General features: G+C 53.0%; 3 protein-coding genes across 7 annotated transcripts in view; all 3 read left to right on the forward strand.

Moving 5' to 3' along the window:
- The window catches only part of SH3GL3 (SH3 domain containing GRB2 like 3, endophilin A3), a 41,656-nt gene extending 34,091 nt beyond the window's left edge, over window positions 1-7,565 (forward strand). For 2 of the 3 annotated variants that reach the window (XM_024561799.4, XM_045196585.3), the window contains one exon: window positions 6,925-7,565. In XM_024561799.4, coding sequence (XP_024417567.1) covers window positions 6,925-7,130 — 206 coding nt within the window. In that variant the 3' untranslated portion in view covers window positions 7,131-7,565. Of the gene's footprint in view, window positions 1-657; window positions 807-6,924 lie in introns of all 3 variants that reach the window. The other variant, XR_006655635.2, reaches the window with a different exon arrangement.
- EFL1 (elongation factor like GTPase 1) overlaps window positions 1-26,394 on the forward strand; it is a 339,962-nt gene that overhangs the window by 100,259 nt on the left and 213,309 nt on the right. The gene's annotated exons all lie outside the window — the stretch shown is intronic.
- ADAMTSL3 (ADAMTS like 3) overlaps window positions 14,518-26,394 on the forward strand; it is a 143,647-nt gene continuing 131,770 nt past the window's right edge. For all 3 annotated transcript variants that reach the window (XR_006655667.2, XM_045196616.2, XM_024561776.3), the window contains exons 1-2: window positions 14,518-14,972; window positions 16,280-16,383. Coding sequence is in view for 2 of the 3 variants with exons in the window: in XM_045196616.2 (XP_045052551.2) it covers window positions 16,315-16,383 (69 nt within the window). In the remaining variant the exon portion in view is untranslated. The remainder of the gene's footprint in view (window positions 14,973-16,279; window positions 16,384-26,394) is intronic.

Below are 26,394 nucleotides of genomic sequence, written 5' to 3' on the forward strand. Positions count from 1 at the left end.
TACAAACAGCTTGAGATTTTAAATTAGGGGGAAAAAAACTTTTGAAGGGTACTTGACCCAATGATGCTTGTTCTAATTTAAGAGGCAGTACCTTGTCGGCTGAGCATGGTGCCTGGCCCAGAGTCTGGACCAGAGATGAACGTGAGAGTTTCTGTTAGAGTTTTGGCCCAACATGTCAAGAGAGAAACTCTAGCCAGACAGTTGAATCTCAGGGTGGCCTTGGTGGTCAAACCAAAGCCTCCAGAAGGAGATTAGGCCCCGTTCCTGATGGGACCGCCAGCTCTCCCATTATCGGGCACCTTCCTCTCTGCTCCCCGGCAGCCCCGCGGGTGCATAGTCATAAGGAAACACTCAGGACTTCCGGGCTTCAGACCAGGAAGTGAGCCCACCAACTGAGATGGGGGGGGTCACCTGTGGGCCTCCCTGTTGAGAGGGCTTTGGAGTCAGAGGGAGGCCCTGGCCCTGGCTCTGCACTGCTGGGTCTTGATGTCGTCATCCAAGGAACGGGAATTATCCCCCCGACCACGCAGGGTTATTCTAAGGATCCAATCTGCTCGTGTAAATCGGAGGTGCCAGGCACGCACAGGACTTGGTGCCGAGAAAGAGCCCACAGTTCAGCAGCTGCCACACTAGCTAATTAGTTGTCTGATTTCCCAGCCTACAGCCGACTGGAGGCAGCAGAGTAGAAAGGCCTGGTCGCAGCCGAATCCAAGGGAGGCAAGAGAAAAGCTATAAAAAGCGGGAACAGACTCTCAAAAGGCTCAGCAGTCTTGGGCATTTGCTAAGAGACAGAGAGCCCTCCGCAGGTCAGTGGCTTCCCGGGGACGCCGCCCCCTGTACCCTGGGAGGAACTCACAATGACATGCGCGTTGTGTGGATGACTTCTCTCTCCGTCCCCTCTCCCCCGGCAAGAAGGAGGCATGAGGGGTCTACCTGGCCTTTCTGTGGGGGTGCTCTGACCAAATGCCTCCAGGTGATGAGATCCCCAAAGTCAGGGCCCACCGAGGCGAAGGGAAATGTACTGGGCTCCTCGGGTGGTCTGAAAGTAACCCAAGTCCAAGTGCCACAGGAAAGCAGTGGTTTTTAGTGGCCCCCTGCCCTACTGGCCACCCCACCTGCACATCCAAGGGTGAGAAAGATGGCCCTCAAGATCAGATTCCCAGGTCTTGGCCTGTGGTGGAGAGAGAGGGAGGAAGACGGGGAGGACCTGTGAGAAGGGCCTGCTGCAGAGACGCCAGCCCCATTGGATGCTATCTCTCTGGTGTCTGATCCACCATCTGGAGTGGCCACAGCTTTTTCTTTTAAAATTCTTACCCCAGGATATGCTTATTGATTTTAAACAGATTGGGGAGAGGGGGAGAGAGAGAAAGAGAGAGAGAGAGAAACGTTGATTGGTTGCCTCCCGTTCTTGCCCTGACCCGGAATCAAATCTGTAACCTTTCTGATGCACGGGACTATGCTCCAACCAACCGAGCCCCGCCACCCCCCACCCTGGCCAGGGCTTGTTTGTTTTTAACTGAAGCCTGGAGCTGCTCACTTTGAAGCAGCAGCTCAGGCCGAGGAAGGCAGGACTGAGCGTAAGTACCGGAAGGACATCTGCCAAGCGAGGACAGGCCTGGCAAGGGGAGGCGGGACCCTGGGCAGACCTTCCTGGGCCTCGGGAGGGTTTAGGTGGAGAACGCTCCGAGGCAGGGACCCACAGCTCCTTTCCAGCCCAGCTGATGGGCTGGGGCTGGCTCAGAAACCGGGCATAAACTCGTAAGCAGGGGCCTGTGACATAGTGACTAAGCACACAGAGTATGCATGTGGAGGGAGGCCCTTGCCACTTCACTCCCCTTCCCTGACACCAGGTACCTACCGGAGGGCTTCCCTGAGACTCAGACCCGCTTAGCATATCTTCCCAGCAGGTGACCAACCCTACAAACCGAGGGTCATTGTTCTGTCCCTGTAACTGACTGGGGCTGAAGAATGGTGGGGGCCCGGCCAGAATGGAATGTGCCCAGCATTTCTGGATGTAGGAGAGGCCCCCAGGATCAGGGGCTTGGGGATGAAAAGGTGGGGTGGGGGGGAGGGGCACTTTCCTGCTGTTAAAAAACGAGGGGGCCCAATAGTGTTAGAAACTGGACCATGCAATGGCCAAGAGGGAAGGGACGCTTATTTTAGGGAGCACACGGATCCCCTACCTGCAGTGACTGACAGCCGCATCAATGCCCTGTGTGCGGTTTCCCTCCTCTTCTCTCCCTGACGGTTGGGCCAGAGCGCGAACTCTCAGCATTTCAGAGACACGCTCCCTCTTCTCTGTTACAATCTCCTTTTGTCTCAGTACTGCACCGAGGAGGGCTGCATGTTGCCCACCTCTGCTCTCCTGGGACGCTCGGCTTAAAGCCCAGGGCAGCTTGGGGCTGGGGTTTTAGCCGCCTGTTGCTCGGGCGGCTCTCACACCCACGTCCGCCCGCCGGAGCGCTCCTGGGCGCTGCCTCTCAGAGGTGTTAGCTGCCAACTCCTGAGCCCGAGTGGCCGCTGTGGCAGAGGGTCCCCTGGGTGGGCCCCCGTCTTCTCCTCCAGGACGGTTTCAGCAGGGTGAAGCCAGGTGTTCTGGCACCCTGCCGGTGCTGTGTCGAGTCTGGTTTGGAAGACCCCACTGAGGAATGTGGCTGAGTCTACGGGGCCTTTTGGTCCCATCCCCGGGGACCATGACTTACCTGTTGTTGGAGGGAAAATCCATACCGCCACTCAGGTGGGCGCACACTTTATTTCTGTTTAGCTGACCTGAGCTTGCTGAGGAGCCTCTGTTTCGACCAAGGGTGGAAACAACTTAATCTTTTTTCCATTTCTACAGCTGGCAAAAAAAAAAAAAAAAAATCTTTATTCCATTTCTTCTAATGGCTCAAAAAAAATGTAATCTTGCCATTTCCAGGTAACACAGTGTCTTCCCATAGAAAGGGTAGGCTATCTGCTTAGTACTTTGTCGAGTCAGGACTTAAACCCAACCCAGTTCAAATCCCTTGATCAGGGTCGTGGGTCTTTTTCCTCAAAGGTTCTCTCCTTCCTCCCTCTGTACCCCAAGATGTTGCCTGGGTGCAATGGGGTGTTTACAAGTCATCCCAGGGGCAGGGGAGGAGGCTTGTCCTCCTGGGTCTTAACCTTGTCCACCTCAGGCCTGGGTCCCTGCGTTTCCAGCTCTCTGCCTCCGAGCCTACCCCCTGCCCCTCGCCCCCCGACCATTCTGTGCCAGCCGCCTCCTCAGCAGAGATGTGCTCTCCATTCACGGGGGGCCGGGGGGCTCACTGAGACCCTCTCTCTCCATCCTTACTGTGCTCAGCCGCCCCAGAGCTCCCGGGGGAAGTGGGGCCACAGACTCTGTACCCCAGGGTGGAATTCAGGGAGCTTTTCATCCTGCTTGCCCGCCCTCTTCCCTCTCTGCACCCCTTCCCCGCCTTCAGCAAGAGCTTGTGTCTCTTCTCTGGAAGGAGCTCTTCCCACTCCGCCACCCATAGTAAACTCTCCACACTCTGAGTTCTTCAAGCTCCAGTTCCTTGGAACCCAAAGTCTCCATGACTCTCTCTCTCTCTCTCTCTCTCTCTCTCTCAAATCTCATAAAAGCCTCTCTGGCTCGGGCACAAAAGCCAGAAATCCTTGGCTTTCACGGCACTTCCCAACCAAAATGGTATTAGTTTGGAACCGAAAAGCTAAACATGGACCGCTTTATTTATCTGCTGGTTCCAACCTCTCCCTGCGTGAGGCGGGCTGCAGAGCCCTGGGTCGAGGGCCCCAGACCGCCACAGCCATCTGGGATAGCAAATGCCCTGGATGATATCTCAGAATATCGTCCTGCTGGGTGTGTCCCCGCGGAGAGCAGCCCAAGCACTGGTGGGGATGGATGTACCCGGTGTCCACGCCGGTGAGAGTCGCCCTCAGGCCTCAGGCTGCAGAGATGCGGCCGGGAAGCTGGGTGCCCGGCCCCACAGAGTCAGGGAACTCTCCCCCAGGGCTCTTGCCACGCCATGTTCTTGGGGGAGATGCTGGGTTTCCGGGTCACTTGCTGATGGAGCGTGATAGGCCTGCTGTTCTCTTAGAAAATCTGAGCAGGCAGTGTGGCCAGGGTCCCTGCCTTAGAATACGTGAAGGGAGACGTGAGTGATGTGCCGTTACTCCGATTTGGTGGGTGTGCGTGTGCAGGGCGAGCCCGTACCTGCACCCAGAGGTGCTGGCTTGGATAAGGGCAGGTCCCCTGAGTGGTGTTTGTTTCCATCGGCGCAGGCAGTTTACAGAACAGGCGCGACGGATGGATCACCTGCCCTGGGGTCCGTGTGATAGTGGCTTTGGCAACGCTCAGCAGTGCCGTGGACCCTGTAGGTGGTGACGTTGGAGGGCAGATCACAGACTGGGGGGTGGAGCTCTGGTGTTGCATTCTGGCTCCTTTTCAGAAAGAGGAGGGTTCATGGGAGACCCCCTGGCGCCCTTCGAGGGTTACTGACCTTTTGTGTAGAAGGCAGTGGGTCCCCACGCTTCTAAACCCCAAGGCTGCCCTGAGGTTTGGAAGCATGGGGACCCACCCCTGAGGCCATGTGTCCCCTTTGGGGGCCTTAGCAAACGGGTGGGGAGACTGCATCTTCCGAGACACACTCGGTCACACCCACAGCCTCCCCTAGAGACCACGCTGGGTTTGGAAATCCACAGGCCTGGAGCGCCGGGGGAGCTTTATTTTCCCTTCAAAGCCTCAAGTTTGAGTATTTTAGAAAAGAGAAGAGTTTAATTCACAAAGTTAACATGATACCAAAACCTGACCAGAATATAAAAAAGAAGTAATTTCACTTTTAAATACAGATGTGAAACTCTTTAAGTAGTAACAAAGTCAGCCTCTCCATACGGTAAAAGTAGATAATTCATACATGTGTGCTGTTGGCACGGCGTGCCATAGTCTTTAATTTTTTAAAGAATCTTTTAAAATTAATCTTATGATTACTCCAAAATAAGACCCAGTTAAAATCAAAATGAGATTTGTGTCAGGGGGAAGCTTGATATGTTGCCACTGAAGCTTACCTGGTCGAATGATTTTGTGAAAATAGGAAATTTTGAAACAGGAGCATAAGGAAGAGGAACATGCTTTACTATTGTTAACATTTGTTTTAAAGCCACAGTATTGTAAATAATATGGTTGTTACTGGAATGGATCAGAGAAACAAAATAGGAAAACCTTAAAATAGGTCCCAGTACTCACGATAATCAAATATGTAAAAAAGATAAAAGTATTTGAAGTCAGTGGAGAAAGGATGCGCTGTTTAATAAAATGTGCGGGGATACCTGCTGAAACATTATTAAAATAAATAATACCTTTATCTGCCAAATTCCACATAGATGAAAAGAAAAGGTAACGTGAAAAATTAAATTAAAAAACTGGGATAAATTTAGAGGAACGTTTATGTATCAGTGTGGAAGAGAAACCATGAATGAAACATTTGATCCACTGGGCTGTAAAAATTTCCGTGTGTGCCAGAAACCAGAACCCCCTTCCTGAAAACAAAATGACAAAACCAGATGATGAGTGAGTAATCATGCTTGGGAAGATAGAGGCTCAATATTTACAGTATAACAGGGACTCCTAAAGCTTTCGATGCAAAGAATGATCGATATATAAAGTGATCATGTTAAGATTCCTGGAAAAATGTATGTCCTAGGAATAGAGCACAGTCCTTTCCAGAAGTTCACCCTCAGGAATTAATTGTGCACATTTGTAAATACACGTATATTAGGGTATTTTTCACAGTTATCTACGAAAGCAAGAGAAAACAAGAAAAAAATAGGAAGGAAGGAAGAAAGAGAAAGAGGAAGGAAGAGAAGTAGGAAGGGCTCTCAAATATCCAATAATATATTGATAAAGACATGTTCTAGTAATGTATTTGACAACTGGTCCATGATGAAAAGTAATCTGGAAAGAAGCCCTGGCTGGTATGACTCAGTGGATTGAGTGCTGACCTACGAACGAACCAAAGGGTCGCAGGTTCAATTCCCAGTCAGGGCACATGCCTAGGTTGTGGGCCAGGTCCCCAGTAGGGGGCAACCACATGTTGATGTTTCTCTCGCTCTCTTACTCCCTCCCTTCCTCTCTCTACAAAAATAAACAAATACATTTTAAAAAAGTAATCTGGAAAGATGCTCCCTGTAACGTGTAGGAAGATTCTTTTACAAAAACGACTGTGTGAGAACACACACGAATGCATCCATACAGCTGCCTGGGTGCTTTTATGCCAACGTGTGAGGTTAACATTGGGTACGTCTGCGTTAGTGGGTTATAGCTGACTTAATTTTGACACGTCTTTGCTCTTTTCTTTCCTCTTTCTCACCATGACCTCGTTTTAGTTTTGAAAATGTAAAATGCAGTTATTTTTAAACTCTGAGATCTGAGGACTTCTGGGTTCGTACAATAACCCCAAGAGGTCAGGGTGGTATGTGAACGCTCGGGCTCCTGGTCACCAGCTCTGGGAGGACGTCCTCGCACACCCAGGCCTTTCCTGCTTCCTTCCCCATGCTCAGAGCCTCTGAGCGATGAGCGATTCCACCTCGTCGTGGCTCTTTCAGTGTTTTACGTGCAGTGTCCAATCTCCGCAGAGAAGCTCAAAGCCCCTGAGGGCCGGGGCTGGGCCTTGCAGTCCTGGAGGTCCCGGGAGGCCAGCCAGAGCTGTGTGGCCGCTTCACGGAGGCGGGCTAGGCTGGCATTCCTGGCTGGGAGAACTGACCAGAGAAGCCCTGGGCCTCAGAGATCAGGAGGGGACAACTGGGATAGCTGAGGAGGACAGAGGCCACACGCCAGCCCCAGGGAAGCTGGGCAGAGAAAGGCGAGTGCCAGCCCCCACCTCACCGGTTCCCCGCAGACAACCTGTCCCCTTAACTTGTGCTTTTTTTGTCTCCCTGTGGTGTGCACAGGCTCCCACGCTCCCCTGGACCAGCCCTGCTGCCGCGGCCTCTATGACTTTGAGCCAGAAAACCAAGGAGAATTAGGATTTAAAGAAGGGGACATCATTACATTAACGAATCAGATAGATGAAAACTGGTATGAAGGGACACTTCGCGGGGAGTCCGGGTTCTTCCCCATTAATTACGTGGACGTGATTGTGCCTTTACCTCAGTAAACGTGTGACTCGGATGCTGGACCAGCTCTCGTCACTGAGATGAAGTCCCACCCTTGTTCTCCCCGTGTGGCGGTCTGTGACATCCTTGCTCTGTGACCAGCGTAACCACTTTTGTACGTGTGTTCCCTTTATAATGTATTTTATATCGATTGCATTTGTATAAATGACCTTCTTGTTGTAGCTACATGAGGATAGAGCTTTTCTTTCTTTGCTTGTTGCCCTATAAAAGCCGTTAGTCCAACCACCGAATGTGCTTTCGGTTGCTAAAAATAAGTCGCACCCGTGGCAGTCATGTCGGTGAATTGCCAGACGCAAAATTCAAGACAAAGAAGCGCCGAGGGCTCTCTTTCTTACCGTGACTGATGGCGGCTGGTCCTTTCCCTGCGTCTTGTGTTTGCTGACCTTGAATAGCCCAATAAATGCGACAGTGTGTTGGCAAACAGCCTTGGTAATTCTTAACGTGAAGTTGATTTCTAAGCGCAGTGGTCCAGCTGCCAATTCCTGTGCCCCTGGCTGACAGGGGCCACAGCAGGAATGCTCAGCTGTTTGCTCTTGACCTCGTCAGCAGCCCCCCACCCCTAGCACTGGGCTTTCACTTTGCCCCCAACTCAAACACAGCACACTCCTTCCAGTTCGGGATAAAGACCGTGCCGTGCTGTGTCGAGTTTATCTGTCACCCAGCTTCCCTCCAGCTGCACCCAGAGCAGACACGGCGACCGGATTCCTGAATTTAGAGAGAGGTGAGCTTGCCCGGATTCCTGAATTTAGAGAGAGGTGAGCTTGCTGATGTGGAGCTCCCTCTCCTCTTCCCCTTAGGACTTCGCCTGTTTGCAGAGAGCTGAGTTCTGAATCCCTCCTGGCCATGCTGTGGCTTAGAAATAAGGACCCCGCCCTGAGGGTGGGGCCCCAGGGTGCTCCTGGCGGTTTGTGGCTGAGTGGGTCTGCGGTTGGTTGTGGGATTCAGGATGACATGGCCCAGAGATCTGAGCCACACATTCCAATATAGCCTTCCCCAGGAATAATATGGATTCGGTTTCCCTGTTTCTCATCTTTGGTCTTCTTGCTTGGTTCTTAATTGGCCCTCTTTAAAGGCCAAGGTCTGGCCTAGGTGTGCAGGAACGTGGAGGCTGACGCAGGGTGGGGGTATTTGGGGATTACAGTAGCCCGTGGAGAGGCTGGGAGTGGGGCCAGGGCAGGTGCCCTTGGACATTGGCACACAGGCATGGGTGTCTGTCTCCGTGACGACGTTCTCGAGTTTCTGTTCAGCTGTCCAGACATTGGCACGTTGAATAGTTTCTACTCCCTCGGTCGTGTTCCGTCTGGTGGGACTGTCAACCAGGAGTCCCTTCCCCCCACTGTGCTGATGCGCATTGATTTTCCACGTGGGTCCAAGGCAGGTGGACCCAGAGGGATCATGAACATGCCCTTGGTGGCCGTCCAACCCCACGCCCCCACCCCCCACTTGCTGCATTCGTCAGTCTTGGAGATTCTGATGGCAGCTTTACCTGTAGACATGTCATGGGCTTTAGTATTAGACAAAAAAAAAAAAAAGACAAGAAGGCTTCTGTTTGGTTGGGAAAAAGGCTGCCTCTCATCTCTCCGAGTCTCAGGGACTAGCTCGTGCGTGCGCCTGCTGCAGGAGAGTTTAGAGGTTTAGATGAGAGCCTCTCAGCTCTTCCTATGCGTGCAACTCTGGGCCCCTTCCGAACGCCTGGCTCTCACCCCTGCCTTTTGGTTTAAGTGACTGGGGTAGGCCTGGGCCTTGGTCATTTTTTAAAGCCCCTCAGATGATCCTACAGTGCAGTCGGGATTGAGGACAGTGCTTTAGATGAGCGGAGGGCGGTGCCTGGAACAACATCGGGGGATTAACTGGGCTAGTAGCTGCCGTGCTTCCAGTAAATGGCAGCCCTGTCCCTCTGGAGATAAACCGAGGCATCATACAAGCATTAGAACAGACGGGAGCTGTCGTGTAACCCGTCACGTTAAGACTCGGTGTGACAGCCGAGGGGTCTGTGAACGCGGCCCACGGCGAGCAGATAGCAACAGCACCCTTCACACTGAGTTTGCTGCGTGGCTGCCGGCAGAGTCAAGAACACGAATTTCCTGCCCCACCTTTGAGGGCAGAGAGGGACGGTGATATTGCAAACCTGCATTCGTTACTCTCTTTTATACCTGTCACATGATTTATTTCCAGATTGGTCGTCTTCTTGACAAGGTCAAAGGAGGTTGTTCACAGGGCGCAACTCTCTTCCCACATCCTCGGGGGAGGGTGCATTGTTGCCACAGTTACAGCTACATCTCGACCCTCTGAGTCTCAGTTGTGGGGCAACCCCCTTCCCCCATTTCCAGCATTAATCTAGAAATTTCTTTCATCTCCACTTACTGATTTCAGTGGGGGACTGGGTGGCTTGAGGAAACCATTTGAGCTCGAACTGTCTTCTGGGATCAGAAGTCTCACCTGACATGAAATTTCATGTCCATAACAGTTTTTAAAAATGTCTTCTCCCTTGGCCTCATTTATGTGTGGCTGCACATGGGACATTTTGTTCTCAGTTTGCCTGCACCCACACAGGAATTTGGGGACATTTGTTTCATGACGTCTTTTGGTTTCTTTCTTAGTTTTTGAAAACAACAATAAAAATACACTGCTCTGGCCCATATTTCAGGAAGTAGCATTTAGCAATTTCATGGGAAATGCAGAGTAAGTCCTACTCTCGCTTTGATGGTAAACCAGAGGCCGCGGCTGGGGTTGTGTCAGCCTGGCCTTGGAGGATTCAAGGGCGTTCTGGGTGTGCCTTCCAGGCTGAAGTTCATAATGGCGGAGCAAGGACCCGAGCCGAGGAATCATCGTGTGGCCAGAGCCACGGAGCCCTAGGAGCAAATGGTGCGGACAGTTAGATCTCAGAAGTGGTTCCCAGTCGTGGCTTCTTGGTTTTGCTTTTGTAAGAAAAAGACCTTTGATATTTGAACCATTTAGAGGGAATTATAACATAATGCATGCGTGTTACAGAACATTTAGAAATTCCTTTCCTGATAAACAGGTAGAAGGTGGATGGACGGGTGGCCAGTTTTTATCCACGCTCTCAGTTTCCACGGCTTCTGGTGTGCACCGTATGCTGGCGAGTCACAGAACTACATCTCCAGCCTGGGTGGTCGTCCTGATTTTAGACCCACAGGCATTTCCAACTCAAAATGTTCCAGTGAAGCCATTGACTCAGCCCTGCCCCCTCCCACCCACCAAGCTCCCCCTCCTCTTGTGTTTCCCACATGGGTGAATGACACTGACGGCCACCACGCCTGGCCCGGGTCAGAAATCGGGCCACCAGGTTTCACTCGCATCTCTCCCTCCTTTACGTCATTCCCAAAGTCACATCAATTCTGCCTCTGACAACTCTCAAATCTGTCTTCTCCTCTTATGCCCATTACCACTGATGTGGGACTGGGCCATCATTTATCACATTGCATCTCATTTGCTCCTTATGCCATTGTGCTTCCAAGACTTAGCACACGCCTGGTGCAGAGCAGGCTGTCAGTCAATACGTATCACATTGCACTGCATGCAGCCAACCTGTTCGTTAGGCCTAAAGCTGACCCCATGTGGATGGTCTGAGATAATTGGTTCTTCACGCTCACCAGTAGAGAACGTTTCTTGCTGGCATCTCGGGAAGCCAGGGATAAAAATGCCTAATTGGCTATCGAAACCCTCCCCACGTTAAGTGCGTTTTGCAAACCTTAATACATAGAAGTGTTTTTATTGAACTTATAGTTGGGAAAAGGCTTCTCAAGTATTCCTTTGTGGTGTGTCCAACCCAAATATTGCCAAGCGGAGATTGTCGGGAACGCGCGGGGAAGCAGACTAAACAGGCGGGTCTCGTTCTGGGAGGGCGGGGTGAATGACCCGCAGTCAGCTCCGGAGACAACCAGAGTCCGGAGAGTGAGTGCTGTGCTCTCCACCAGGAAGCTGCTGCAAAGTGCAAAAATGACCTCAGAAGCCACGCTGGAAGAACTTCCTCATTTCATATGTTCATAATAGAATGGAGAACGATGATAGCCAGGGAAGTGAATGGACTTGCCCAGAACCTGTAGTGTGTGGCCCGGCCCAGACCAGCGGCGGATTTCCTGACTCTCCTCTTCCCAGGGTGTGGCTCGAGCACCATGGTGGCATCTGTGTGGACGTGTGTGTGTGTGTGTGTGTGTGTTGGGGTGCGAGATGCACACAGAACTGGGTCGGAGAACACCTTCCTAGCCCTGGAGGCCAGATGGGAATTGGCCTTGGGTTTGGGGCATGGAGAGTTTGCTGGCTCTGGGAAGGGCCACCAAATCCAAACTCTGTTCCTCCGAGCATGTCAGGGGACTCCAGCCCTCCTTTGCTCCACCCTCAACAACTTGGAACTTTCTAGAAAGAGTTTAACACTGCCCTTACCCTCCTGGCAGAGATTGATTGGTTCAGATCTGTGGTGAGCTCCTCAGTGCACACGACGGGTCTGGCACCCCGAGGTGCTCCTCAGGGTGTCAGTGCAGGACGAGAGGAAAAACCAAGAACAGGGGTACGTGTGCCGAAGCCCACAGCGTCCCTCCTCCTGTCACACCTCCTTCCAAGAGGCCGAGGAGCAGCCAGATGGAGACGCACATACAGTTCATAACGCAAACATTTCTGTTCTAAGGAAGGACCCCACCCTGGACAGGTAGAACATCGTCACCCCTAGCTGAGCCTGTTTGCTGCGTAAGATCTGCCTCTTGCTTACGTGAGTGTCAGAGATTCCCCCCTCTCCCCCAGCATTGCCAAGTGTCCCCAACCAGAGCCTGGAGAGTTCTAATGGGGTAGTTAGGTGGTTAATGTGGGACAGGAACTGTGAGGTCCCGCCAGCTGTCCCCGAGTGCCCTCAGCTCTCCATGGCTCCCTGTTCTCCTAACCCGCGGAGCTTCAGCACATGTAGGACTGCTGGACCTGCCGGGTGAACAGGAAGGCGGAACTTCCATCAGGGTATTGGTGATGTCTCCTGCTTTCTCTCCTGACCAACTCTTTCTTGAGTGGGTTTGCTTGATACTCGACAGAGAGAGGCTCAGTCCTGGCCTCCAGACTTCATGTGGGGCACCCCCAGGAGGGAGCCTGGCTGCGGAATGGAAGCTGCAGAAGCTGCTGGAGGGAAAAAGAGACAGGAAGTCCCGCTGAGCCGTTCATACCTTAGGGCCCAGGGGCTCCAATATTCCCCACTAGCTCCCCCAGTTCCAAAGGCCTCCTCAGTGTGTCTTCCTGAATTTCAGGCACTGGGACCTCAGCTCAACACAGCTGCCACTGCAAAGCATAATATCTCTTTGAATTCTCCATTTCATCTTGAATATTCATGTGATTTTTGCTCCAGGCCCCATGATATGCCAGGGCTGGTTTTCGAATGTGAATGATGTGAGCAGGGCTCGACTCTACTTGCTGGGAACACGCGGTGTGCAGCCTTTGTACATCAGCCTCCTTGCTGGTGAGATGGAGTGAAAAATCACACCTGCCCCCAGGCCTGTGTGACGACTGAGTTAATACAAGTCAGGTGCCTGGTGCTTCGTGTTCTGAAAGTTTCTCGTTATTCTTCTCCGACACCCTGGTATGAGAAGCACACCCAGTCAGACCTCGGTACTTGAAGACTCTGTATCTGGGATTCACACACTGGGTAAATTTTATTTGCAATCCCCAAATCAATAACTACATGCACCCTTTTCACATCAGTTGAGGAGAGGTGGGAATTTTGAGTTGCCTGCTAGGTGTGTTCCCAGCAGAGACAGAATGAGGCCACATCTGGGCTTCTTGTCAGCAGTTGTACTTTGATTTAACATTAAAAAAGTTATTTATTGATTTGAGAGAGAGAGAGAGAGAGGAACATTGATTTGTTGCCCTGCTTACTGATGCATTCACTGGTTGATTCTTGTACGTGCCCCGAATGGGGATCGAACCCACAACCTTGGCCCTTGGCGTATCTGTAAGACACTCTAACCCACTCAGCTACCTGGCCAGGGCCTCAACTAGTGTCCTTTTATGGCCTATGTCATGGCACTTTTCACATTTTTGTCTTTTATTGGTGACTTCACTGCTTAAAACTGCCCCCAAGAGCCGGGCTGAGGGGCTGCCTGGTCCTAAGCAGAGACGGCTGGCACGTGCCCAACAGAGAAAAATCCTGCATTAGGTAAGGTACCTGTGTCAGACAAGCTTCCTTCACGCCTGAGGCCTCGTGAGGGTCACTGTGAGTTCCACGTGAGTCAACAATGTAGGTTAAGTAACACGTTTGGAAAGAGAAACACATCCAGTAATATTGAGTGTGGGTCTGTTGGCAAAATGGTATGGCCGGTGGCTGGCAGGAACCTGGCCCTGCATTTCCCCCAGGAGCAGAGTTCCTGTGCTCCCAAATTCAGTGACTTTATGGAACGTAACCACAGTGACCAAGGAGCCTCCACGTGCACAGGCCCATAGCCCAGGTTTAGCCCAACGGATGGGTCTCCCCACCTCCAGCGGCTCTGGCCCCTTCCCACCAGATGCCAGCCGTGTGGCACAGAGTGGGGAGGTGGTCTTGAGATCCTCCTCTTGGCCACAGGAAATCACCAGAGTGAGGAAAGGACCATAAGGACGCAGGCAGGCAGGGCCAGCTCCTCTTGGTAAAGCTGTCACATCACCTGGGATGTGCCAACCACAGAAAAGCTTCAGGCTCCAGTCCCCGGCTTTGCAAACCACTACGTGCGGGTTATTGCGCCCCTGAGTCTGCGTCCTCATGGGTGAGACGGGAATGATGCCCCTACCCCACGCAGCTGAGCAGCCCGTGAGGGCGTCAGCACAGTGGCCGGCGCACCCAAGACAACGCTGACCGTGGTCCGTGGCTGGGGGCCTACAGCGGACTTGCAGAGCAATCCCCTGTCGCTTGGCTTTCTACAGCTGAGACTGGGCCATGGCCAGCGACACACATTTTGCCCCAGTTCCCTTCACCTCTAAAAGTCCACAGGAGATTCACCCTGGTCCCCGACGCCACCATTCCCACCCCAAATCACAGGCCTGGGCGCCCCACGGTTGGGGCAGCCAAACTCGGCTCCTGTGAGGTGGCTCCGGGTTCCTGGCAGCCAGGTGTGGAGCCGCGCGGCCCCTGCGCCGGGCGCCGGGAGGGGCACTGGTCTCCGGCTCCAGTCAGGCCTCGCCGGGAGCGCCTGAGCGCAGGCACGAGCCAGCGGTTCCGGGCAAACGTCCGTGTGGCCGCCGGGCCGACCGAGCAGAGCCGGCGCCCGGACCCGAGCCGGGTGGGGTGGGGGCGGCACCCTCACTCGGGCTCCGGCGGGGGCGGGGCGCCCCGGCTGGCTCGCGCGCGGCCTCCTTTCCCCAGCGCGGCCGGCGGCGGCGGCGGCGGCGTCGGCGGCGTCGGCAGCCCCGGCTCTGGCACCACGCCTGGCGGCCAGCCCGGGCGAGGAGTGGCTTCCAGGAAGCGCGCGCAGGAGCGTTCCAGCCGCGTCTCGCCGTCGCCGCGGCCCCGCGCGCTCCGAGAGCCCGGCCGGGCCCCTCACCCTCCCTGCGCGCTGACGACCCCGCGCGGACGGAGGGCGCGGGGAGCACGGTGCACTTGCCAGGCGGTGCAGGTGGCGGCGCGCGCCCTGCGCTCTGGGCCGGGGCCAGCGCCGCGCGCCCGGGGGTGGGGCCGGGGGAGGCGGGGCGGCCCGGCCCCATTTAACTTCGCGGCGGCGGCGCGGCGGGCTGGAGGCCGGCGTCGGGGAAGGTCGGGGCCCGCTGTACGCATCAGGGATCGACGGCGCCGTCCCGCCGCCTCTCCTCTGCGCGTGCCCAGCCCGGGCTGTCCGTCCCAGACAGGTCCGCGGTGCCAGGTGGGTGCTCGGCGCGGGAGCGAGGGCGGCTCTCCCCGCCGGTGAGACCCGGGCTGGGGACGCTGTACACAGATTTGACCATTCAAACTTTAAGGACAAGGACATCAGTGGCTTGGCAATACTAATACAAACTGGGAAAAAAAAACCCAAAACGCAAAAACGACCCTCACCGCGGGGTCTGAACGCTTCGGAGACGGACGTGCGCGGCCCTGTGCGGGCGGAGGGGCGCTCTGCGGTGTTTTTTGAGGGGAGTGTTTCAGGTTTGGGGGCGTCTAGGTGGAAGAGGGGCGGCAGCCAGAAGCCTCCGGCGTCGGAAGGTCCCGCAGGTTGGCCGCGCGCGGGTCTCCAGCTCCTACAGGGCTGAGGGCGGAGGGAGGCGCCTGGCGCGGGGTGACAGGACACTGCAGCTGCGGGAGGACCGACAGCGTGGCCGCGGGGAGCCGCCGGGTCGGCTGTGCCCGGGAGCGAGTGAGGGGCTCGGGGTCCCCGGCCCCGCCGCCTCTCTGCAGCCGCGAGGAGCCGCCCCGGGTCGGAAGCAGCAGCACATTTGCGGATCCCATTAGGCCGGGCCCTTAATGCTTTCTCCAGATGGAGAGGAGCCACCGACCCGCCCCCGGACACCGGCTACGCCAAGGCGCCCGCGAGGCGAGGGTGACTTCGGCTTTTCCAGTCTCGGCTCGCACTGATTTCTCCGGGAACTCCCAGGAGGACCCTGGAGCACTCCCCGCGGCCCTCCTGCTGTCACAGGGTCCCTGCCGGTGCCCCCTCCCTGCTTCGGGAGGCTGTTGGCTGCCTCGCAGGCCTCGCTGGTTGCGGCTTGGGGCCCTGAGGGTGCTCCGTGTCCTCGGCGGCGGGAGAAGCCCTGAACTTTCAGGAGACTGGCGCTGCACCCGGGGAGTGGTCACCAACTTTCTGTGCGACCCTAGGCAGGTCCCGTCCCCTCTGTGGGATGGCTTTGTGGGCCCCGGACTCATTTTTGCCTGAAGTAGCCGAAGCTGGCAGGTGCCCTAACCCTTGGCTCGGGGTTGGCTTCCTGGGTTGTTTGCCAGTTGCCACACCCTGGAGCCGACAAATGAGCTGGGAAGTGGCTGGTGTGGCCATGCCTCAGCCCCTGGAGGCCTGGCAGCGCGGGCCGCACGCTGGAGGCAGGTCCAGCTGCCCTCCTGACCCTGAAGTGGACTCGTCCTACTGGAGAGCCCCAGGCAGCCCCATCCCGAACCAACGCAAACCTTCCTAATTGCCCCCTGATTTGGGAGCTGCACCTGGGGCCGGAGCTGGTAGGAAAGCAACTATTTCCTCTTTTATAGGCTTCAGGTGAGATCCATCCAGGATAACAGGCCCCATGGCTTCCTGCAAGAGCCACCGTTGGCTGCTGATATGTTTGGTCTTCCAGCACTCTGCTCTCCTGCAGGTAACAGGGAGGGGGAGGGGCATGGAACGGGTCCTCTGTTTACTTAGGACCTTTATTTTAGGTCCCCTAAGCCGTCCTGTGATTCATGTTTCCGCTGTACCAGAGAACATATAATTTTCTCTCTTACCTGCAACGCATTCCCATAGGTTGACTTACCTATAAGAATAACCCTAATCCCTTGGGTCCTGTCTGAGTCTTGAGCGAGGGCCTTAATGCCACTGTGGGTACCAGAGGTGACTTGGGACAGTCTAGAGTGGCCACCTACATGTGCCTGGTAGGGGCTGGGCTGCTAGAAGCCAGACCAAGGCCTGGGCAGAGTTCAGCGTCCGGCTTTAGCTCAGCCACTAAGTAAGTATTCTAAGTTTACTTCTGTCAACGCATACCACACTGTCTTGCAGGCTTTTTTTTTTTTTTTTTTTTTGGACTCCTGTCTTTCCCACTAGTCTGGGAGGACCTGGCTCCTCTATTGCATCCTCACTGGCCAACAGCAGTGACACTAGCCTTGCTGAGAGACAGTAGGGAGGGGTGGAGACAGTAGCAAAGCGGATGGCACATGCTTCATTTATTCAGAGCCACTTCTACCCAGCCCAGCTGCTCACCGCCAACTGGGGACACAAGCCACACTCTCCAGATCTCCCAATTTTCCAAGAGAGCTGCATCATCTGGCGTTCCTATGAAATCTCCTAGTTTTTAAGTCCTCGAAAGTCAGATGACTGTGTTTGTAGCCTGGATATGGTCAAGCAGTTTGTAGCCCCAGATCTAAGGGTGTGGGACACATCTTAGCACTGTGTCCTGAGGGCTGCTGCTGACTACCCTGTGTGAGTTAGAACAGACGAGCCCATTCGCTACCCTGTGCACCCCCAACTGGGGACCAAGCCTGCAACCCAGTCATGTACCCTGACTGGGAATCGAACCAGTGACCCTTCGGTTCACAAGCCAGTGCTCAATCCACTGAGCCACACCAGCCAGGGCCATAATCATATGTTAATAGACGTCTTTTGTTAGAACAAAAGTATTTGAGGTGGTTTCGTGGTTTCCTGGTCAGGGAGGAGCAGTATGTGGTTGAAAAGTGGACACTTGCTTTTCCGACCCATCTGCTGGTCTGAAACTGGCTGGGAGAGCTTCGGAGGTCTGTGCTTGGTCACCTGGGGCTGAGCTTTCAAGGCACGGAGTTTCATGCTGTCTTCTCTCACCCTATAAAATCTGAGCGTGCGTGTTGAGGCTGTCTGTTGACCTTGGGCCAAGGGCAGTGTGTTTCCATGTGTGGGGCAATGTGCACAGAAGGTTGTAAAAGGAGATTCTGGGCCAGCGGTCCTCATCACCACGGTGTCCACAGTTCGAATCCCAGCCCCGTCACTTCGCGACCTGTCACGCAAACATCTCTGCATCTCAGTTTCCGCATCTGTGCGGGGGTGGGGGTGGGGCGGAATCTACCTCGCTGAGAGCGGTTAAATCATTGTGAAGTGGAAGAAAATCACAGGCAAAGCCAAACAGAGTGTCTGGCACGCAATGAGTGAACAGTCAATGCTAGCACTCTGAACAGTTATTTAGAAACACGCTCAGGGCCTGTAATTTCTCTGTGAAGCTGTAGGGGGCCCTCGCGAGGCACAAGCTGAGGAGAGAAGATGCTGCTGAGGCTGGAAGGGGGCGGGGCCTGCAGGTGTGAGCGCCCTTGGCCAGGATGGTCCTGTCTCGGGCCCTGGGAGAATTCTGGTGAAGGGTAGGTCAGTCCTGGGGTTGGGCACTTGGTTATTGCCCTGCCCCACCCCCACCCCCGGACAGCCTGGGTATGAGTCACAGCTGGCCTCTGAGGTTCCTGGGGATTTGGGTGTTTGGGGGTCTTTAAAGCTGTTCTTTAGTATGTCCCCTTGCCTTGTTGACGCTGCTACCAGGTGGCTGGGGGCGTGTGAGGCTGAATGTCAAGGAGTGTCGGATGTGCCAACTAATTGAGTAAAAACTGGATTTTCTTTATTAAATCAGCTAAAATGTAAACTCTTGTGTTCACTGAGCCCAAGTAATCATGATACATGGTACAGCCAGCTATGAGGTCAGCAGTCTCGTTCTCTTCTAGCTGCTCCCCAGCCCTTTCTGGAGGCACTCGCTGTTTCCCTCACCCAGACAGCTGGGAAGGCCTTCCCCTTCCTGTCTCAGGGACTCTGGGAGTGTCCTGTGGCTCCAGGTCCTCCCTCCAGAGACCCTGATCTCCCCTGAGCAGACAGCTTCTGCTGTTCCAGCTGTCCCTTCCAGCCTTCTTCCTCGAGAAGTCCCGACTCACAGGGACCTAAATATGGAGCCAGCCACAAGCTACAGGTATGCTTGGTCAAATCCAGTCCCGTGAAGTCTTGGGATTCCATTTATTGAAAGTCCAGTCCAGTTTAAAATTTTGATCCCACACTTGATTTAAGCCTCATCTCCCTTCTATCTAGCTGAGGCATGACATGTGGCTTTGAGTCCCCAACGTGGGTGCATGCTCTGGTCAGTTTCCTCATCACCACTGGGGGTGGGGACCAGCTCTGGGTTGGTTCCTTCCTCACTTCCTTCCTTCTTTCCTCCCTCCCTCCCTCCCTCCCTCACCTGAGAATATGTTTATTGATTTGAGAGAGAGAGAGAGAGAGAGAGAGAGAGAGAGAGAGAAATCAATGTAAGAGAGAAACATTGATCAATTGCCTCCCTCACACACCCTGACTGGGGATCGAACCCATAACCTTTTGATGTACAGGACGGCATTCCAACCAACTGAGTCACCCAGTCAGGCCACACCTTGGTCTTCATTCTTCTGGCTCCAGTATTTTGGGGGTTAGAAACAAGGGGAAGAGTCTGAGAGAAAGCCAAACAGCTCTTTGCTTAACGGGATGCCTCTTTCTGCTAGCCGCCGCTACCTCTGTGGCTCTTGTGGACCCTCTGCCCTCTGGGCAGCGCATGTGAATCCTGCAGAATTCTGCAATACCTCCCTTTCCTGAGGCAGAAGGTGCAGCTCAGGCTGCTGGGGTCCTCAGGTAGCCCTGCTGGGTGGGGTGCTGGCAGACTGGTTTAAACCCAGCCCCCCCTTGGCATTGGGCACTGATCTGCTGATCCAGTGCATGCATCCCCGGTGTGCAGACGCTGCGGGACAGGATTCTGCCTCCTCTTTCTGTCCTGCCAGCCCCTTCAGTTCCCCGTTTCTTCCTCGGTAGGTTCAGGGACAGACCAGATCCAGTCTGAGCAGATGTTCATCTGGGGGGAGGGGGGTAGATGCCAGTCTCTCTTTGCAGGTACCCCCAATTTCTACGAGTGATTCTCTTTCCCTTCAGTGTGTCTCAGCCCTTCTTAGAGATTAGCGAGGGAGGACGGTGGAGGCTGGTGATAATGGGACTTCCCTGCCTCTGCTTAGCGGGCTCTAAGGGAGCTGTCTGTTTCATGTTGGTACCTCACTTACGTACGTGGGGTACTCGTTGTCATCAGCTTCGGGTCCTAAAGTCCCATGTTTTGGGCATTGGGAAAGGTCTCCTTGAATGTGTCAATGCTAAAATTAGACATTTGGCTCTAGACTCAGGGCCAGGACTAGCTGTTCTGTTCTTATGGTTGAAGTGCTGTTTTAGGTGGTTCCTGGTGCTGGTGGTCTTAGGGGTCTTCTCTGGTGTTTTTTGGGTAATGGTGTTGTTTCTGGTCTTCATGCAACATTCTGGTTTCATGGATTCTGCTATTGGCAATGCTTCTGGCCTCAGAGATCCGGGACATTCCGGTCCTGATGGCATTTTTGTCTGCAGACTCTCAGTGTTGGTGGTCTTGAGGTACAGAGACTCCCCCACCTCCTGCCTCCTCCCGACCCCTCTTATGACCCAGCAGAAGGCGGGTGGCTGACTCAGTCTGAGAGGGTAGCCTGGGTCAGTCTCCTTGTGAGTGAATGGGGGCCCAGGGGGCGATGGTTAGCGACCCACGAACACTTACATCGACCTTTCACAAGAGCTTCTTATGCTCCCACTTAGTTCATGGTAGAATCTCTTTTTTGTTTTTCTTTGCACCCTTTTCATCTGTTTCTCTTCTCGCTGTCATCTGCATGATCCCCGTATCTTCTGGTCCTCTTTCCTTACAACTCCCGAGCCAAGTTCTGGGGCACTCTGCCTGCTGCTCTCTGTCCGGGGGAACAGGTTCAAGTGGATGGGAGCCCGTTGCCGCAGCTTGACATTCTGGTCCAGAGGCACTGACCGTGAGCGGGTAAATTATGCACGTGAATCATTTAAATTGTAGAAAAGTAGAAGATAGAGATACAGGAAGGGAAAGTCAAAATAAAAATTTTACCTTAATACTACTGCCCAGATAATAACCATTATCACTTTATATGTAATCTTCCAGACTTTTTCCATGCATGACTGTGGTGTAAATGTGTGTGTATGTTGTATGGTAAGCGGGATCGTGCTGAACATACTGGGGTTTTTTTTACGTCATTTCTTTTCAGTCAGTATCTCGTCAACATCTTAGTGTCAGTACGGGCACCACACCATTGGCATTTGGGATGAATGAATTCATTGCACTTCGGGATCTACCACAATACTGGAATTTGTTAAAATGAAGTTTTTTTTTTCTAAAAGAGTTTATTTATTTTTAGAGAAAGGAGAAAGGAGGGAGAAAGAGAGGGAAACATCCATGGGTGGTTGCCTCTTGCATGCCCCCTACTGGGGACCTGGCCTGCCACCCAGGCATGTGCCCTTGCTGGGAATTGAACAGGCGACCCTTTGGTTCTCAGGCCGGCACTCAATCCACTGAGCCACACCAGCCAGGGCTAAATGAAGTAGTTCTTTATTGGACGTCTGAGTCCTTTCCAGGATGGTGTGTACCCTTGAGTTTGCTCAGCCACACGCAACGAACAAACACCTCTTGCTGACTCTTTGCTCACGTATCTGAATATGTCCTTAGTATAATTTTTCTTCATGGAACGTGCCCTGCTCTGCATTTGGGACACGTTTTGTCCTTCCCCCCTTCGCCATATTTTGTCTCAGGTGTGGGTTTCCCGGCACACGAGGGTTTGTATGGGAAAGGGGCTTCCTGCGTGGCCACACCCTCCACGGTGATCTTGGGTGCGTGTCCACACTGTGTTAACACTGACGATGGGGTCTGAGCAGAAAGGCGTCCACCTGCCCTGGACGCAGCCTCCACCTTGTGAACAAGCAGTCCCCATGGCCTGCCACTGTGGGGTGGGGTCATCGGACGCTTCCGGAGGGAAGGTCGTGGGAGATCGAAGGGGAGCTCCCTCCTTGTGTGACACCTGTGACACCCTCACTCCTTGTTCTCTTGCTGCCTCTCCGACCTCCACCTCCACCTACTTCTTCGGCCTGTCTCTGGCTCTTTTTCTCCCTCCCCCCTCCCTTCCTCCCTCCCCGAGTTGTCCCCGAACACCTGAGTCACTCTCTCAGAGGCATCTGCCGGGGTCCCTCTGGCCGTGGAGGGACCCAGGTCTCAGAATGATTCAGACTCCAATTTAGGCTTTTGACGTTGTCTTCGATTAGGATTATAGATGTGCCAAAAGGTGACACATTGTCCATTATTTTACATGAACTGTTCAAAGTGAGCACCAGATACAAAGCACAATTTTGACAACTCTGTTCTGTTTTTTGTTTGTTTCTTTTCTTTCTTTTTTTAAACTCGAGGACCCCTCCAAAATGAGACGCCTGTGTCTGCCTCTTTCATGAATGAGGTTGAGTCAGTGTATCCACGAGGGGCTGGCCACCTCCGCCTGGAAGTCTCCCCCCGTAAAGGGGGGCCGCTCGAGAACAGCGGCCTCGAGCACTGCCCCCCCACCCCCCTGCTCTGACTCAGGGCCTGGCTGCTCTGTCACCAGACATCGCAGCCAGGGTTCTGGACCCACTCCAGATGCATCCTTTTCTGTCTCCCTGACTGTACCCATTTATTCCATCTCAGAAATGTCTCTTAAATCTGTTTTTTCTTCTCTGTTTCCATTGCGACCGTATGTGTGAAGAGGAGGGTGCATGGCAGCAAGGGGTGTGAGATAAGGAAGCTAAGACAGTTTGTGGCCACACTGGGGAGGGCCCTGAGGAGCATAATACCCACGTAATTAAGAGGACTTCACTCAGCGGGCAGCACACAGTCCTGGGGGCATTGCCCAGGAGATGATGGGAGGCACCATGAAGACTCCATTGCACCACCAGGGGCGCACTTGAGCAAAGGACCCTAGGGAAGCCACTGGCACTGGTCAGTCACCATGAGACCGTCTGATCCATTTGCTCCATTTGCTGGAGTGAATGGGTCAGGACTGGGGGATGTGCACGTGGGAGCCATCTAAGAACCTGAAGTGATGGAACTGGAGACAAGTGATTACATGGCATCGGCAGAGAGAGAGAATGAGAAATTGAAAATTCCTTGAGATTTTGAGCAAGTGTTGCTAGAGGGCCCATGAGGGTGAAAATTCACCCTGGTCTTGTGATTTGGTCGATTAGTTTGATGGAGCAGTGTCAGGGGAAGGTGTGCATTGTGGACAGCGAAGCCCCAAAGGCGGGAAGTGAACAATCCTGTTTGAGGGAGGAACAGGATCACTGGAAAGGATTTTTTTTTTTTAAGCAAAGTGAACATTCAGTATATGGTCTCCAAGGGGAAGCAGCCAAGGAGAAAGGGAGGGATTAAAGATACAGGAGGAAAAAACCAATTATAGGTAATTGTTTCATAATAGAAAGGAAGGAGGCCGCGTGGCCCCTTCGTGGCACCAGAGCTAACACATCTCATGGAGACCACATTTCAAGGCTTATGACGGTCATTGCTCTCAGTTTATTTTTACAAAGATGCTAATTTCCATAAATAGCATGGCAGCATAAAGCGATTTCCTCTCCAAGTATTTTGTGCAGTTACTCTCTGGGATTTGTCAGCACCAAACGGCTCCTGCCGGGGCGTGCTGTGCGGGACCATGGTGCCGTCCTCCACGCCGCCAGTTAGAAATGAGTTAGCATTTTATTTTGAGAATAATTTACACACAGGGAAGAACTCTTTCATTCAGAAAAAACCCATTATAAGGTGAAAGGACTCTTAAGTTCTCCTCACTCTGTCTTTTGAAATTTCCATTGTGTTTCCCCCTTTATTTAAAAATGTAAAACATTCTTGTTTTAAAAATGTAGGAAACACAGGAAAGGACAAAAAGGGAAAAAAATCACATTGAATTTTATCAGTTGTTAGGATTTTGTGGTGTTTAGTTTTAATATTCTTTTTAGAAGGTTAACATATATATATGTATCTTATAAAAAGTGATTACACTATATTTTGCTTATAACTTTTTAATTAACAACAGGAGGAACATTTCTACATGCCATTAAATCTTTTTCTATACTGATATTTAATGTCTTCATAGTATTGTACCATTAGTTAGTGTTTTATTAACTAATTCTTTGCTGCTTATCATGTAGGCTGATCAGTGTTTTGCTGTTGTGAATAATACTGTAACAAACACACTTCATTGCACACTCTCTGCCATTTCTGCTGAGATCCCGTTGGCCGAAGCCACTCACACAGCTGAAGCCATAGGTGGGGGGGTAGAGAAACACTCTCACCTACTGTGAGACTAGAGCAGGTTATGTGGCCAAGCCCTGAATCCCTGGGGATTCCATCCCTCGGATGGGCAAGTACGTTGCTCTCATAGAGATAGAGTGTGTGTGAGCATGAGCACAGGGTGAGGGGTGGGAATATTGTTTTAAAATATTTTATTTATTTTTTTAGAGAGCGGGGAAGGGAGGGAGACAGAGAGGGAGTGAAACAACAATGTGAGAGAGAAAAATTGGTCGATTGCCTCTCATTTTCTTGTATCCTCTCCAACCGGGGACTGAACCCGCAACCCTGGCATGTACCCTGACCGGGAATCGAACTGGCGGCCTTTCACTTTGCTGTGCAACCAACTGAGCCACACTGGTCAGGGTGGGTGGGAATATTTTTGAGGAATAATCTAATCTAATCTGGCCAAAGCAGGCTTTGCACCGAGGCTGTGTGACTCTGGAAAGCATGCTGGAATCGCTGCACTCACCGGTCACTGTAAACTAGTACCGCTGAGCTGGGACGAGTGAACGTGAAAGAGGAGTGGGAGGCGAGTGTCCGTGCACTGTGGGAAGTCCGCTTCCCTCCGTGAGGTAGATGCTCGTGTAAGACAGGGAGGCCGTCCGCACCACCTGGCTCGCCACGTCAGCCCTCATCCTGAGTCTGTAGCAAGCAGAAGTCTAGAAATGGCTCCCTCTCCACCTCCGGCTCAGGGTCGCTCCAGCCCTTCGACCGTGACCCGCAGGCAGAATTGAACTCATCAACGTCATCCCTCAAGCATGTCTGTATTCTTGTTACTGGAACCGAAGTTTCAAGAAACCACACTTACCCTTCCTATGAGTGACTCACAGTCCCAGTGGCTTTGTTACCCATTTAATTCCGAGTGGTTCCATGAGGAAAACGTCTGGCTAAGATCTAATAAGTTAATTTCATGCCACATTAGGGGGCTGTATGTACACTTTGAGAAAAACACTCTAGCAGACACGGCGCTCTGTCTGCTGGGTGTGTTGACTGATTCTCCGTCTCTCATATTGGGCTGAGGGAAGGGTTGATCAATGAGCCTCCCAGTACAGATACGGGTGGGCCACCCCCTGGTGTAGCTCTGCTCCCCTGCGGGGTGGGGTGGGGGTCCCCCCCGGCCCAGCTGTTGTGTATGCGTGAAGCTGGAATTCCCAGTGTGCTGGCCAGCAGGGTTCTGCAGAGCTGTCTGCGTGGTTGGTCATCTCCTCTTTCTCCTCTGACTTACTGACATGATGAATCACATTCATAGGTTCTCTAGGATTGAATCATCCGTGTCTTTTTGGCATTAACTGTACTTTGCCATGATATATTGTCTTATTAGCATTCAGCTGGATTTGGTTTGCAAACATTTCATTGAAAGGCAGCATACCTGTATTCATAAGTAATATCGGTTAGTACGACTCAGGTTTTTATTCCAAGATTATTGTTCTCTTCATAAAATGGAAGCGTTTCTCGTCATTTTCTTTTCTCCTCCATTTTCTTCCAAACGTTTTATAGCTTTACATGCGTATGTTTAAATTCACGATCCATTGCGAGTTGATTTGTATAAGGTGTGAGGTCAAGACTAACTTTTGCCCACGGATGTCCGGCTGCTGTTGTTGGGTCTTTAAATGCCGATTACATTTTGTCGGCTGACGATGTGGTTTAGTTAGTTCTTCTCTGTGCTTGGTGACTCTTCTATCTCGTTATCGAGTCAGTAGCTGAGAGAGGGGTGTTGAAACCCCTAACCCAAACTGTGCACGTGGCTCTTTTTCCTTTCAGTTTTCTGTGTTCGCGCCAGGCATTCTGACGCTCTGGGGTTGGCTGCACACACCTTCAAGATTCCTCTGTCTCTTGGTGGCACGTTCCTCCGTGTCCCTCTTTGACCTGCGGCTCCGGGGGTGGGCTCATGGGGTAGACCAGTGGTGTGGGAAATCTCAGGGTAAAGAGAACCTCAGAGATCACAGAGCACAAAACAGACCTGGACAGGCGTGGACTCAGGACACGCGGGGGTCAGAGCTAAGCCTAGCGACGCTCCTCTTGTCCATTAGGTGTCTTGCTCTGGACAGCTAGTGGCATCAATGCCAGTGGCTAATGGCTGAGTCACCTTACCTGTCACGACCTTAGGCACATCTATTTTTACTTCGTTTCTTTCTTTTCTCCCTCTTTCTTCTAATCCCGTCCCTTTTTACCTTTCTTCCCCAATATGTTAGGGCTGCCTAGGGAGCCCCCAACAGTGTCCATCAGTGCTGTGGGTGCCCAATGTGGGGAGGGGGCCAAGCGGGGTGTTGGAAGAAGGAAGCATCGGGTGTGTGGGGGGAGAACGGTGGTGTCAAAGGGGGGAGCGAGTCAGGGTCTGTTTATCGTTCAGGGAAGTGTGGGAACGCTGTAGTCTAAACAATCTAATTGGCCTTCCCTGCGGCCTGGCCTGAATCCTGCGGATTCCCTTCAGTGTTCCCCCAGGGAGCAGGTGGCATCTTACAACTCTCCTGAAGTGTTGGCTTT

Source organism: Desmodus rotundus, chromosome 10 (assembly GCF_022682495.2).
Source record: "Desmodus rotundus isolate HL8 chromosome 10, HLdesRot8A.1, whole genome shotgun sequence".
In the NCBI taxonomy this organism is placed as follows: Eukaryota; Metazoa; Chordata; class Mammalia; order Chiroptera; family Phyllostomidae; genus Desmodus; species Desmodus rotundus.